This window comes from Spea bombifrons, chromosome 3 (genome assembly GCF_027358695.1).
Source record: "Spea bombifrons isolate aSpeBom1 chromosome 3, aSpeBom1.2.pri, whole genome shotgun sequence".
Lineage (NCBI taxonomy): Eukaryota > Metazoa > Chordata > Amphibia > Anura > Pelobatidae > Spea > Spea bombifrons.
Genome location: NC_071089.1, coordinates 86,489,365 through 86,505,479, shown reverse-complemented (window position 1 = coordinate 86,505,479; position 16,115 = coordinate 86,489,365). Strand labels below are relative to the sequence as shown.

General features: G+C 38.4%; 1 protein-coding gene across 1 annotated transcript in view; it reads right to left on the bottom strand.

Moving 5' to 3' along the window:
* Positions 1-2,524: 2,524 nt before the first annotated feature.
* MCF2L2 (MCF.2 cell line derived transforming sequence-like 2) overlaps positions 2,525-16,115 on the bottom strand; it is a 94,636-nt gene continuing 81,045 nt past the window's right edge. Inside the window, exons 27-33 of the mRNA XM_053459222.1 lie at positions 14,021-14,116; positions 12,433-12,525; positions 10,753-10,824; positions 7,897-8,009; positions 6,972-7,084; positions 6,568-6,674; positions 2,525-3,455 (exon numbers count right to left, since the gene is read on the bottom strand). Of these exons, the coding sequence (XP_053315197.1) occupies positions 3,352-3,455; positions 6,568-6,674; positions 6,972-7,084; positions 7,897-8,009; positions 10,753-10,824; positions 12,433-12,525; positions 14,021-14,116 (698 nt within the window). The 3' untranslated portion in view covers positions 2,525-3,351. The remainder of the gene's footprint in view (positions 3,456-6,567; positions 6,675-6,971; positions 7,085-7,896; positions 8,010-10,752; positions 10,825-12,432; positions 12,526-14,020; positions 14,117-16,115) is intronic.

Sequence of the window (16,115 nt, the reverse complement as noted above, 5' to 3'; positions counted from 1 at the left end):
AGAGTATTAGTAAAAGCTAGACTCGCTTGAAACTCACTTTGGTTCCAGTTTTTTTAAAAAAATTATTAGGTTCTCATAGAATGTTGTTGGGATATTTCCTGATAGTTTTTGACCCTTTAAATATTACAGTTGTACTAAATGTGATTTTTGCACATACACCCATCATTTTTCTGTTTGTGTTCTGTGGGAGATCGCAATTATGTTCATTGGCAACTAAAATTACAATAGGCAAACATTGGAGAGACTGGGAACCTCCCGCCCAGCATGAGATACTCATGCAAGTACAATATCAATATTCTATTTGTCTTTTTTCTTCCTGTAGTCTTTTGTAATTTTGTCAGCATAAAGCCAAAAATGGCAGGGTCTAAATCAGGTAAAGGGGTATGCATTCTTAGGAACAATATAAATAATATATTTTTATTATATGTGTGTATATGTATATGTATATATGTATATGTGTATATATATATATATGTATGTATATGTATATGTATGTATATGTATGTATATATATATATATATATATGTGTATATATATATAAGTATATATATATATATGTATATATACATATATGTATGTATATATATATATACATATACATATATATATATACATATATGTGTATGTATGTATGTATATATATATATATATATTAGACAAAATAACAAAATACATTTGTTGTTTGGGTCTGTTCTTTTGATCTTTTCTCTTACTTATTTTATAATAACCGGTTCACCTCCCAGCTGTTCAGATATCAAATATCTTCTTATGTATACAAAAACATATGTGTATAAAAAACACAAATTTGAAACATAGTATTTATAATTTAACAATATGAAAAAGTTTAATTAAAGCAAGTCAGTTAACTATTTACACGCTTATAAATCAACATGGTGTGCTTGTCAATTCATCTTCTAAAGAATAGTCATTAAACACAAGTTTTATCAGACTTGCAATAAAAAAAACAACTGACAATACATAGCTGTTCAAACATGTTTAGCACAATCTCTGCAATTGTCTTTACATATGAACCGCCTAATAAATATGCAAGAATCCAGGGCACATTTCCACCTGCACAAGCTGATGGCTCTATACGTACATTTTACAGGCTTCACATCATATAGCAGGGTATAGTCAGTCGGTCCCACTGTAAACAGGTGTAGACAAGAAAACAAAGGGAAACTGCAGAACCTTGATATGTAAATATGTAGTGGGAAGAGCAATGTTTAATTCCTGCAGATGGCTAATCGCATTCTTTGTTCTAGAACGTATTTATATTTCACTGGCATTGGCTTATGACTGCAGATCTTAATTCTTTACGCGCCCATTTAGATAAGAGAGCCGGTACTGAGTGGGCAGAAACCATTATGATACGTTGCATGGGAGCGGCTCTTTAGTTTATAATATTTGGGTTGGTAAAGATTAGCCGCAACTACCCCAATCTACAATTCCTATGGTGCCAGTAATGGCTGACTGTATATCATGGGAGCTGCAGTTAGTATGTAGTATAGGCCACCACAATTTCTCAACCTCATGGGATTTACAGTCAAGGAAAGTTAATGTCATGTAGTGTAGTGTAGCTCTGTGATGCAGAGCAAACATTCCAAGGCATTACAAAAAAGACATATCAAGGCTCAGAACCAAAAGGACACTTGGTAGTTTTGCAGCAGTTGTTGCTAACATTTGGCACTCCAAGTGCTGTTAGATTTCTCATGATGTCCAGCCAACCAAAAGGATGGCTGAGAATCATGAAATGTGCATTCCAAAGCAGCTGCAATACCAATCCATAATGACATAAAAGCTAACCTTTGGCACTCCAGTTGTTGAGTACTCACTGTCACATGATGCTTAACATGCAAAACTGGCTGAGAGTCATGGTAAATGTAGTCTCAACAGCTGGAGTATTAACTAACCCTAGCTGCAATACTTTCAAATAAACTACCTTGTGTCTGCAACATGCAAACTGTGTCTCGGCACAGGCAGGGGCTATGTGCCTGTAAAGGAGCAGCTGCCAGAGTGAAGGGGAGGATACCAGCTGGAAGGAGAGAAAGACAGCAGACCAAACCACTCTGGCAGCAGAGGGTGTACAGAATTAAATAACAGCTTTTTTGCTTCACTCCTCTGACTACCAGGTGTTTTTCTGCTTTCTATATCTTGTTAACCTACTCTAGCCTACTGTTTCTCCAACCTGCTGCTGCCCCAGTTGTCCTGGAAGGGGGGGCAAGTACACTTTCATGAAGGTTACTTTTTAAAGTAATAGCATAGCTTTGTAACATAGATTTTTCATTTCTCAATATGGGCTAGCGTTCTGTGACCCTGTGAAACATGGATAGGATCTTGGTGCCCTAAAACAATTCATCCCTTGGCCAATACAGGAAATACAATTGTTGAAGATGATGAAAGCAACAACTTATATTATTAAAAGATGGTTCGTCTTTTTTTTTTTTTGGCTTTAATGTTTGCTAAGATCCATGTGTTAGGAACACAGCAAAATGATATTTTCAGTGTACCAATTCTTGCTAGTTTTTTACTTTCTAATGTACATGCTTTTACTTGATGCATGAAGCTTATGACGACAAGGAATGTGCTCCTCCGGGTGATGATGATATGGACTTACATTTCAAGGGAAATGCAATACTGCTAGAAAATGTATGTTAAATGGAATTTCTATAAAAACACACATTTCTGCAAAAGGAAACAGTACTTTATAACATTCACAAATACAAATGTAAACATTTTCCCTGTCCTTAAAAGTTTTCCCCGACACCATGGCCATTTCAATCTTCCTTTGCTTTTTTAACTTAAATCTCCAGCTCAGACGTACTATGAAAATAAGTACTACACAATACTTCAAATGATAAGGAGTACTGGTTTGTTAAGCAAGTTAAAAGTTTCATGACATGTACATATTTCATCTAAACTTGAAAAGATTAACACTGGACTAGCTGAAACATGTTTTTTTTTTGCAATCATCCTGCCTTAAAGCTCTGACCTGTATATAAAGCAAGTCATTGACATATCAATGAAACAGGAAAACATCACAATACATCAGGGAAGGAATGTTCTTCAAAGTCAAAGGACAGGCAGTATGGGCTAAGTGCATAGATCAACTCCAGTTCTGCTCCAGACCTAATATAGGTCACTTAGGTCGCTTTAGGATACTTGCATGAAGTCATTTAGTTGTAATAAAGCAACCTGAAGATCTTCTCCAAAATTCCAATAACCAGAAGCAGCAGATAACGTTCAGACACCCACTTTCCAGGGTTGGCAATGCCTATGACTTAAGCCACTTGGGAAAACTGGTAGCTCAGACAGAGTGATTAAAAAAAAAAGGTTTCTAGATGATGTATTCAGCCCACAGCCTTCTGTTCTGCAGCAAGGTTCCGTGTCCTTTCATTTTGCTTTTCTTTTATGCTTGTAGATTCCTCTGCCATTTGACAACTATCATTGTAAGCTTAGAAAAAAAATATATTGTTATATTGCATGTCATCTATTAGCAGCCTTATAGTGCCAGGGCAGATTTTAATCCCTCATCCTTTCAAGTACATAAATTAACTAATGGCTTCCCCTTGTCTGTCTATAAAATGCTGGCTTTCACAAGGGAGGTTTGCAGATTTTTTAATATTTTTTGTCTCCCCCCCCGAGATACGCTGCCGCTGTCCTCCCTCCCCGCGATACGCTGCCGCTGTCCTCCCTCCCCGCGATACGCTGCCGCTGTCCTCCCTCCCCGCGATACGCTGCCGCTGTCCTCCCTCCCCGCGATACGCTGCCGCTGTCCTCCCTCCCCGAGATCCGCTGCCGCTGTCCTCCCTCCCCGAGATCCGCTGCCGCTGTCCTCCCTCACCGCGATCCGCTGCCGCTGTCCTCCCTCACCGCGATCCGCTGCCGCTGTCCTCCCTCCCCGCGATCCGCTGCCGCTGTCCTCCCTCCCCGCGATCCGCTGCCGCTGTCCTCCTCTGCCCCCCCCTCCTCGACTTACCGGAGCAGACTCCCGGGTGTCTTGCGGGGCCGGCGAGGGACATCTACGCAATACGCGTATGCAATTTCCGGTACCGGAAGTTGCATGCGCATATTGCGTAAATGTCTCCCGCCGGCCCCGCAAGACACCCGGGAGTCTGCTCCGGTAAGTCGGGGGTGGGCAGAGGTAAAACGCTTAGATAACCTCCCGTGCCGGCACCACCCCCCCCCCCCCCCGTGGGAAGTGCTGGCAGGGGAGGCTGTCTGAGCGTATCGGGGAGAAGGATGCAGGTCCCCTGCACCGCTGCGGGGGATCTGTATCTTAACCCCGCTGCCTGCCCGGCGCCCGGGACTGCATGTCCCGGGCGTCGGGCGCTAGAGCCCGAATATAGGCCGCACCCCCACTTTAAAAACTTAAAGTGGGGGAAAAAAGTGCGGCCTATATTCGAGCCAATACGGTATTTATATATATATATATATATAGCATATATATATCCATTACCCCCCATCACAACATACAAATTACTCCATCTTGCTTTATTTCTTTAACCTGTAATTGACCATAGGATACTTTGATCAGATGCAATGGGGATCAAAACAAAAAACAGAGTTTCTTCTTCGTCACAAAAAACCCCCACATTTTTTTTTTAAAAAGTAAAAAAAAAAATAAAATGAAATGCTAGCTTTCTGAATCTTCTAGAAATATACATAGTTTTGCATATGCATTCATTTCCACATGCAGCATGAAAATGGTTAATTTTAATTTTTAAAGTAATATGCCCCCTTTTAATGGGTTGCTATAGAATAGCTTATTTCAAGTAAGCCACGAGGTGTCTCAGTGTAACCAGTACATGTTTTAAACGTATTGGTGCTCACCTAAAACACAAATTCATAGGAGAAGCTCCTTAAGGCTACAAGCTTTCTCACGTTACATTTTGTTGTATATGGAGTTTTTCCAGTTTCAGTCATTCAAAACATTTGATTTGAAAAGCTGGTTGCAAGAAATGTGAAGCAAAAGGGATGTTGTGAAGTAAATTAATAGACTATCCACACCATGTGTGCAGCATATATATATATATTTATTATATGTATAGGTGTGTGTGTGTGTGTATATGTTACCGTGAAAGACCGAAATTGGTGAATGTCGACTTTCACCGGTGAATATCAACACATACCAAATACGTCGGTGAAAGATCGAATATTTCATTTCATTATATTACATTCGGACCCTCACCGGTGTATGTCGACAATCACAGATATGCTCTGGTGGAGGTCAAAAAGAGAGGAGCCGAGGGCTGAGAGAAGCAGCTGCAGCTAATTCGAGAAGCGGCGGGCAAGGCTATACACGCTGTCATTGCAAAAGGAAGTGTTCCACAAATAAATGCAGTTGCAAAAGCAAGGGACTTCTGTGTAATTCAAAATGTCATAATAGTTTAAGTTGTTGCAATAAATAAGTTTCTAATCACATAATTGAATCCTTTTATTATTAATATTATATTTTCTTTTCTTATTGAAAATGTGCTGTTTGTTTTAAGTTCTTGGTCACTCCTCTCGGAAAGAGAGGCGAAAAAGTTACGTCACCCTTGTGATATTTTATCGCCACTGAAATACGGAGAAGAAAATATAAATCTCCGACATTCACCATTAGTACTTGGTGAATGTCGACATTGGCCGGTGTAAGTAAGAAATAAGGGTATTTAGCAAATATTTCGGACATACACCAAGCGACTATGTGAATGTTGATATTCACCGGTGAATGTCAACATTCTACAGATTTCGGTCTTTCACTGTAACATATATATTATATATACATATATACACATGCACAAACACACTACTAAAGTTTCGGGTCACTTTTCCTTGTTTTTGAAAGAATTATTTTGTCCATTGAAATAACATGAAATGGATCAGACACAGAGAGTAGACGTTAATGTGGTAATGGCTGGAAAAGGCTGATTTTATTGGAATATCTTAATAGGTGTACAGAGGTCCTCTATCACTCCCAGCTCTCCTGTGTTCCAATGGCACGTTATGTTTGCTAACCCACGTTTAAGTTTGAAAGGCCAATTGATCATTAGAAAACCCCTTTGAAATTCTAGCATTTATTTTCCATGAAAAAACTGACCCCAAACAATAATGTGCGTGTGTTAGCGTGCGTTAACGTGTATATATATATATATATATATATATATATATATATATATATATATTATACCAGCTGAGCAGTAAACAAGGCCAATGTAACAATTCTCCTGTGTTCAGAGGTACGCTGAGTTCCAGTGCAAGGACACTACTGTCCGCTTCAAGGCTTGCGGGTGTCACTGGTGCATTTAGGTCATTGAATTAAATGTCCACCACAAAGCCTGTCTCTGCCTATCCCATTTCTAAGTATTGATCATTTGTATGACGTGGCTGTAAAAAGACTAGATATAAAAAGCCATAAAGGAAAGGACTATGTCCATGTCTGATTTTGTTTTTAGCTTATACAAATATTCTTTAAGCCTCCAAGCATGTATGGTATATATTTTTGGATACACTCTATTGTTTTGAAATGCAGACACACAAGTCTAACTATCAATGTGTAATAATTCTCTCCACTGGCTATTTACCTGCGCTGTTATCCATTTGACAGATGTTTTCCAGAGTGGTCTTTGCAGGAATTAATATGCTTGAAGGAACCCATGCTTTCCTCTTCGAAACAAGTTCTTTCACCAACCTGGAAGAAAAGCAAGAGCTATTCTTTGGTTTAAGACAATATATGGATGGTTCAAATGAAATGATCACCTATGAAAACTTCATTACTTTTTAAATTTAAAGTCTGCTGTATCGCGCTTCAATAACAAAATGGTAAAGACTTAAGGTAATTCTGTGCCATTGTAAGGCCACCATAGACCACCAGGTCCCCCATATTCATGTTCCAAGGGGCCACATTATGCTAAGAGATATGCAACCCCTTCCTTCCCCGCTAAGCCAAAAAGGCCAACAAGAGGGATGGATCTTCTAGCAGCTTTACCATTGTCCATTCTGTCCGCATCGTTGAAGCTGTACTATATCTCCATGCTGCAGTACAAAGTTAGTCGGAGAACATGTTTCAAAAGAACCTTCCACACTAAACAACTGGGATTCCTGCAAAAAATCACAAACAAGACAGATACATTTTATTAACCATACAATATTAATTCCAAATAAAAGGACATGATTTTGACCACTGCCGGGAAGGAGCCTAAGCAAAGATTACCTTCACAAGCTATTTAAGTCATCACAATGTACAGAGGTTTCTAAAAACTGCCGTATATTAACATATTCACCGATTGCCTGTACACTTGAGAACGTTATTATGGGCAGTATTTGTTTCAGGGATCAGTATGCGACTCAAAATCAACCAAAACGATGTTAGAGGGGAACAACCATCTCTTTTTATTATTACTAGGATCAGATTAAAAAGGTATTGTACTGTTTTCTCTTTTAAACAATTTTGGTTTTAACATAATAAAATGTTTTCAGACAGCTGATATTTGTGTATGGGTTCTACAATAGAATAGCTCAGTCTTAATCACCCAGCCAGACAATGACTAAATGATCGAGAAAATTGATTTTTTAGTGTACAAGCAGGACTTCGTTAGCATTGTCATAAACAGTCAGCTTGGCATGTTGTTTGCGCAAGGGAAGTCACCCATGGCTGACAACAATGGCTTTCTTCAATGCCAGCCTACATTACTGTATACAGCTCTGATTTTTATGCTCAAACAAATATTCATATTTTACATGGGACCTTGTTAAATTTTATTGTGCAATAAAATGACTTTTGCAGTTCAGCTGAGGATAAACAACTTTGAAATGCTTTCACAAGTATACCTGGAGGCTATTTTTACATAGATACTGCATCAGAAAATCCAGGCTTGCATAATGGAAGAAGAAAGAAGAAATAAATATTTTACTTTGGTGTTAGTGCTGTCCTCTTCAGCATCAGAATTAGAAAGTTCGTCATTACTTGATGGAATTGTGGAAAAATCTTCATATGTTTCAAGAGAATTCATATGTCTTGGCCAACCTTTAAGATCAAAAAGAAAAAACAATGTTTCTCAGTTAAATTCATAAGCAACCTCGTTTCCAAACATATCTGTGGAGGAGAAAGTCAGAGCAACACTAAAATCTTAATCAAACTTGCCTTAAACCATGAAGAAGATGGGAAAAGCAAAAATTATAGCCCAGTTCAAAAAAATAAAAAAACGACAAGGGCCGATTTACCCTTTAAGGGTAGTATATAGGAAGTGATTCTGGTGACTTATCTCCACAACTAATGGAATAGTCCAATGTGCAGAATCATTTAATTGTTTCTAATGATTACTAAGACTACTTTTACAACTTTGCACACAAATTGCATTGGATACTGTGAGATTGTGAACCCCAGGGAGATGATTAGCATGGCATCCGAGTACAGCTGCTATGCATATTATACATATGGGTCCCTGGGGTGGAGCAATTGGAGAGCAGTGTGGGCCAATGCTCCATTTCCCCATTTTGTGGAAATTCCATGCCGGGTTTTCCAGGAGGCAAGAAGTTCACAGGATCCGGTCCGAGATTCCTATGGGGCCGGCATCAGGCACAGGTGCTGGACATTAAAAACCCCTGGAGCCTGATACTCAGGGAGACTGTTGGGGGAAGAGGAGGTTCCCTGCGCTCCCAGGGCAAGGAGAGGCCCTGAAGAAGACAATCCCTGAGCCAAGCAAGGCAATACCTGCCTGGACATTTTGTGTGTTGTCTGGGGGAGGTTTTCCAGAGCCTGGCGTAGCTGGGTCTGGCTGGGGGGTTGAGGTAGTGGGTGATTAGGCTGGTCAGTTCAGACCAGCATAGTTAAGTTAGAGAGGGCAACAATTGGGAGCTAGGTTTTATTTTTTTGATTTGGTTTTGGGGTTTAAGCGGTTAAAATAAAGTGCTGTTTTGTTCAAAGCTGCTGTTCCTGACTCTGATTGCCCTAGAGGACTGTGCTTAGGACCCCTAAAAGTGACATGTATGGCCCTCATGCTATAGGGTTTGTCACAATACATTAACCAATCACAACGTGGACGTTTTTATGCAGAGCCTTCTTTCTAGCTGTAGATTACCTTATACAAAGAGTGTATGATACATACTCATTAGTTAAGTCTTTCCTTGCCTTAGTGATCCAAATCTTGGTTTACTGGTGCCCATAACACAAATCACCAGCCTACTAATGCACTCAATGCAAGCAAACTAATATTTGCTTTCCTTGCATTTGAACGTGTTTCTTAGCTAAAGAAAAAAATGATTGCATGATTCAACAATTCTTACAACAACTACAATGCATAGGGTTGGGACCAACGCCACACCCAAAGAACGAAGACATTAAGTTAGAGACGCAGAGCTTCGCCCAGAGGCTCCTGGTCAAACAGGAGAGTTACCAGGTATGCCCTCTGCCCATGGGTCCTACTCAGGGCCGGCCTTAGGGGTGTGCGGCCGCACAGGGCGCCATGGCAACAGGGGCGCCTGCCTGGGACTTAAATTAAAGCATCCCCTTACGAAAAATGACTGCAGTTTTTTCTGAAGCAATACTGCAGTTTTTTGGACATGAAAAAACTGCAATACTGCACTTTTACTGCAGTATTACTGCACGTTCACTGCACTTTTACTCCAGTATTACTGCACGTTCACTGCACTTTTACGTCATTATATTGCAAACCTACAGCTGTACTTCAATGTTCTGCAGCTTTATTGCATTTGTACTTCTTTACAAAAATAACTGCAGTAAAACTGCAGTACAGTGAAATACAAATGCAGTAAAACCGCAGTAAATGTGCAGTAATACTGCAGTAAAAGTGTTTTTTCATGTCCAAAAAATTGCAGTATTACTTCAGAAAAAACTGCAGTAATTTTTCGTAAGGGTCGTTTTTTTGTTTTGTTTTTGTTAACTTTATTTAACATCCTCCATATTAAATAAAGTTTTTTTTTACTTTATTTACCATGGAGGATGTTAAATAAAGTTAAAACAAACAAAAAAAACGATGTTTCAATTTAAGTCCCGGGTAGGGGCGCCGAGTGGTCGCTCGTGAAGTTTTGCAGCAACCGCTCGGCGCCCCTCACTCTCCGTGACTCCGTTGCGGTGCCGGCTTTTCATGCTGAGCGCCGGAATTTTTCGGACGCTCTCCGCTCCCACCGCAGGACTCCGGCAACAAGGTAAGTAAGGATAGTGAGAAGGGGCAGAGGAGGGGGCAGTGAGAAGGGGCAGAGGATGGGGGGAAGTGAGAAGAGGCAGGGGGAGGCAGTGAGAAGGGGCAGAGTGGGGGAGGCAGTGAGAAGGGGCAGAGTGGGGGAGGCAGTGAGAAGGGGCAGAGTGGGGGAGGCAGTGAGAAGAGGCAGAGTGGGGGAGGCAGTGAGAAGAGGCAGAGTGGGGGAGGCAGAGAGAAGGGGGGTGCCAGAGGAGTAGTCCGCACAGGGCGCCAGAACACGTAAGGCCGGCTCTGGTCCCACTACACAACACTCAGATAATTCATTCACTCAGATAATTCATTCTATGGGCAAAAATACAGTCAATTGCTTTTAGGAACCATGGACAGAATGTTTTACATTTGTTGATGATCAATACCTAAACAATCACTACTTAAATGGAACATTAAAAAGGTTATTATCCCACAAAAGCCCAGCTTCATGAAATGGTCAAACAAATATAAGAAAATGATTCACAACTACCAAGAAAAATCATTCCACAATGAACAATAACCACATCAAAGTATTTAACAAGGAACTAAGACATTCATGCAGGACAACATCTTCAATACCTTCAAAACCAAGGGGGGTTGGGTCACTCTTTATTTCATGTCTCTTAACTTTCACATCAGGACCAAGTGGACCTATTAAAGTTTACAAATGTGAAAACAATATAAAACCACAGAATAAATTATGCAAGCATTACATATAAAATATAAAAAATATGATTTACGCTCTCGTGTTTTAGCATCAGTATTACTTTTGGCGATGGGTGTTGCTTTTTTAGGAATTCCGATCAGTAATATTCAGTATTCAGTAAGAAAAAATATATACAAAAAGTATTCAATTGTATATTTTAGACAGAGTCTAAATGAGTAACATGCTCTGGTATTGGAGCAGTCAGCATATAGGTAGAATACCCAAGGCTACCTACAACAAATAAAAATGTTGTCTAAGAAACTCTCATATGGGAAGCCAGAAATATGTGAGTAACCAATATTTTAGTGCAGAAGACATATCAAGATAACAATTTATAAGGGGAGGGGGCATTAAGTAAATCATTTAAACTCAAATACATCCCAACACTTTGGGTTAAACCTTCTGAAAAGGTTATCTTATACTTAAGAGATGAAAAGCCCCTAATGTGTTTGTCTACATAACACAAGCACACATTCAGAAAAAGGCTAATATATATCTCTATATTCAATGGGTGCTCAGACATTCCAAATCTGGCTTTGACTGTCTTTGAAGACGCCAATGTTACATTTCCTAGAAGTGGATCATAATGAGCTCACTGAAATACTGACATCCCCTGGGTAAACCTAATGGAAAATGTAACATATATGCTTCATTTTATAAAATATGAAAATATGAATATGTAATATGTTTTAACAAGGTGTGATTTATAAAGCAGAAGAATATTTCACTTCAAAATAAACTGAGCACTCAGACGGAGTCAGCTGTTAAAAGCACAAGCAAGCTTGCCGATGTTACAATAGTCCTAACAGGGACCTAGTCAGAAAGCATAAGATGTATACTAGGCCGCTGTCCTGTCTTCAGGGCACACCACTGACACTTTATTTGTTAGAAAGCCATTAGTAAAGTGCAGACCTCTTTAGCACCATTATTGATAGCATATGCACAAAGTGGGTGACTCAGAGATAGCTGAGTTCCACTAGACAGGCTTATATTTTGCTCTTATTAATACATTGGGGGACACTAGCATGTCCTGAAATTACTTTTTAGTTCTTTTTATTATTCACAGAGTCTTGAACCCCGGAGCAAAAGAATGGCAAAATAATGGTACCTACTAGCTGGTGATCTGCAGGGTATCCTGTTTATGCAACTGAAGAAATGTATTTTTCAGCTTAGCTGTGTTTAAGAGTATTGCTTTTGACTTTAAGGTATTGGGGTTGGTATCTAAAAAGAATATTACCCTTTGTAGTACTTTGCAAAATATGGTATATAAATGAGAATAATAATTAAATGTCAGTGTCCAGTAAAAACAATGTTATATACAACTATGACCACATTGTATATTTTTATCACGGTATGTAGTGAGAACATCGATTACTAAATGGAACAACTGGTTCCGCAACACATGTTTTCAATTTGAAAGCTAACTTTGTACAGTAAACCTTGTTACTAATCTAACAATTTGCTGCCACATTCAGGAACCAAATGTAGTATTTGAACCTGAAAGCACAATAAATCAATTTAGTCGCTAGAATGAAGCCAATGCGTCAAGGTACCTTTTGCTCGAGCTGAAACTTTAATAGCTGTTGTACTCATTGAGGAGGCTAAAGAAAAGCGTCGAGTAACTTCCTTTTCCTTAGATTCTGGTTCTAAGGGGAAAATAGATGGTGGAAAGCAAGGTCTGGTTAACAGTTGAAGGATATTTCCAACACAAGTTTAAGACTGACAGCTTCATCACTAAGGGACAAATTAAGGTCCACAAAGTCCCTTCACAAGTTAAAACCAATGATGCAGCGAATCTCTCTAAGCTAAACCATTCTAGCCATTCCAAATATACCAGTGAGCCAGAAATCCAGCTGCCCCGGCAACCTTACACTTTATCATTTCAATTACATCGAATAAAAGAAGAAGCTAATTTTCATCTGACGCCTGATACAATTTTATCTTACGCCTGATGAAATTATCTCGTACAGCTGATAAAACAGTACATTAAATCGAATCTTGGTGTGGTTCCTCATTATTTCCCTTATTTAAGTGTGGGATTTAGTTGTGCCAAAAATAAATGATAAACATGATTTTTAGGAAGGAGCCATTGCTCTGTATATATAAGACACATCCATATTTACAGAAAGCAATCCCATTTTGCGTTTTTTTTGTTAAGCAAAAAATTGAATATGTGAACATTTAATGAGGCATTTTAAATCATGAAACAGAATCAATTATCTGATAAATTTACATTAATTTAATACAATTATTCTGCACAATTATTCAGCAGATTTTAATAACAAATTTTATGATTAAATATAGCAAACAATTTTATATCAGATAACTAAATGTGTCGATTAAAGGACCCCTAGCTCTTGTACAATGCTAGTCATGTAAAACCTATAAAATGACCAGCAAAAAAACCCTATGACTGGTTTTAATCCAGCAGTATCGAAAATAGTACTATGACTTAAACAAATGACCTATTTTGCAGATCAATGTGGGATAATCTGCTTGTAGAGACGGTCACTTTGTTAAATACTTTAGTGCTCTGATAAAAGGTCACTGTATTATTTTTATCAACATAATTAATAGCTAATAACATGATGTAACAAATGATGCGGCTATGAGGGACTACAGGGAAATGCCATTTGCTAATATTTACTTTACTAAATGTTAATTTGAGAACAGTTTTGAGATGTTTCTAAATTTTGGTGATCATATTGCCACTTACAAAATGTTTGCCAGGGTAAACGTGCCAACAAATGTTTCTCGTTATAATAAAACTACCATGTACACAGTATAGTACAAGAGTATTATAGTTTGCATTTCCAACTCTTTACCATGAAAGATCACAAGACAATGTTATACAATTTAAAATATATATATATATAGTAATATAAAATAATTTCAGATATTTAAAATAGCCTTCTGAAGCACTACAGAATTAATTTTTATTCCTGATAATGTCACATAAATAATCATTTGCCATGCACACACATGATATATACGTAGTAAGCAAAACATTGGTACACATGCAACACTGAGACACGTTGAGGTGAGGCAGGATAAGAGAATGCTCAATGAATGATGCTCAATGGACGTGGTTGGAAGACAAGGCCAGCACAAGACGTCACAATGTGCTCACGCGGCTTTTACCTTTGAGCGGTGTCCTGCGATTCGAAAGACCCTGCAAAGTGAATCGCTTTCTAGCAAGCGCTGAGCGCTCTAGGTTATGACTGGCAGGGGTATCAGCTAGGAAAGAGGGAGAGGTAAAGTAGTAAGGCTGGAAGGGAGTGAGGTTAGCTGGGTTAGCTGGCAAGCAAAAGGAAAGACAACATGCAGAATCTATTAAATCATTGGTGTTAATTAAAAAATAAACACAGGAGGAGGGATCTAAAAAATGCTTGCTTGACATATATATATATGTAGAGAAAGTAATTCACATACACAGTTTGCAAATAACATAAATTTGCATCAGTATCTTTATATTAAACAGTTAACATCGAGATTTGACAGAAAGTTCATGGTATCCCGTCCTGTAAGTAAGTCGTTATTGGTTGCAGAGGAATCTGGATCCAGTTCTTGATTTTCAGTTACATAAACCATTGCTTAGTGATTCTAAGAGTTAAATGAACACTACATACAATCCTATATGAATTTCCTAAAAAAGTATAAATATATTTACATAACATAACTGCCAGCTAAACAAAGTGCTGGCAAGTGGTTAGTCCTGATGAAGGCATCTTTAGTATAATCTGATTCGTGGCTGTAGATGCCATAGCCTCCCACCAAGAGGTCTCTCGTTGTTAGATATTAATATTAAGCTTTGCAATATTTCTATGCGTGTGGTATTATGATCTCAGAACAGGATTTTGCATGTTTATTCTCGTAACAAGGAGGTATACAATGTAAATGAAACCACTGCATCAAAAGAGCCATTTATCAGGTCAAGCACATAAAAAGCTGACCTAAATAATGTAGAAGGAAGCGCTGTTGTGGGTGTAGAGAAATGCCGGGTAATAAAGTGACTAACCATATAACCACTACAGGAATAAAGAATGCTCCGCGTGTCAACTATAGTTGGCTATTTACAGTTCCCACCATTCATCACACAACTAACCACATAACCTACAGTCATACGCAATCCCACATTGGTTCTTTTGCAGAATGTGTGTAGTTTACATAGTTGTGGCTCTTTCCAATTTTGCACAAACTATTCACGTGCTTGTTTCTTTTTAATAATATGTGCACTGCATCACAGTAACGGGTATTAAAAGTTTCATTCTTGTACTTTATATCTGAACCCGATGTTAACCAGCATGCAGCGGAACATTTTGTTATGAAGTGATTAAAGGAAGAGACAGCAAATCAAGGATAATAAAAACTTTTCTCTGGATGTGGGTGAATCCCATCACCATGGTACAGTTCCTTGATCACAAGGAACTTGATCACAGTTTAATATGTTTTTGGAATATGTTTTAAATCAAGGAAATTGAATAGAAGTATAGTGAAGAGTAACAGTCAGCAGAAGTCACTAAGTTTCTTTTAAATACATTAAAAAAATAACATTGAGCAACAAAATACTGATTTGTGAACACTAGCTGTGCCGTGCCGGATCATATTTTTTTGTTTCTTTTTTTTCTTTACTTTATCATGCTAGAACATTTTAACAGATTGCATTCTGCTTTTCCTTTATACCGGTATATTTTATTTTGAAAAACTTTATCATCAAATATAGGTTTTTTGTATTAAACTGTCAGCATACTCATGTACACGGCTACTACCATGTCTGTTTGTAATGTTAGAATGTGAAGAAGTACCATTTATTCACACTATCCATGAAAATCTGGACATTCTTTCCATGCATCACGATGTACAAACACAACTTAACTACCCCCCATACGCTAAAAACTCATTTAAAATAAAATGATTTAGTAGACAAGGCATAGGCTACAGGACAAGGTGCAGAAGAGGAATAGCCAGATGGTGGTTAAGGGGACTGAAGCCTTGTGTCTATTTGAAAAATCCTCAGTTGTGGTACACCAGGGATATGGGGCATTACACAAAGCAGGGGTAAAGCTACAATGAATGTATTTTTCCCCAGATCATATACTTGTCACATGACACAAAAGCAGACAGATTGTTGGCGTAGAAACTGAGAATGTTTTTGTTAAATTTATGTTGCTTTTTTCCCCCAAAGTCGGAATAATGAAATTACAGATCTGGTATAGTTTATTTTCTTAACATGAAT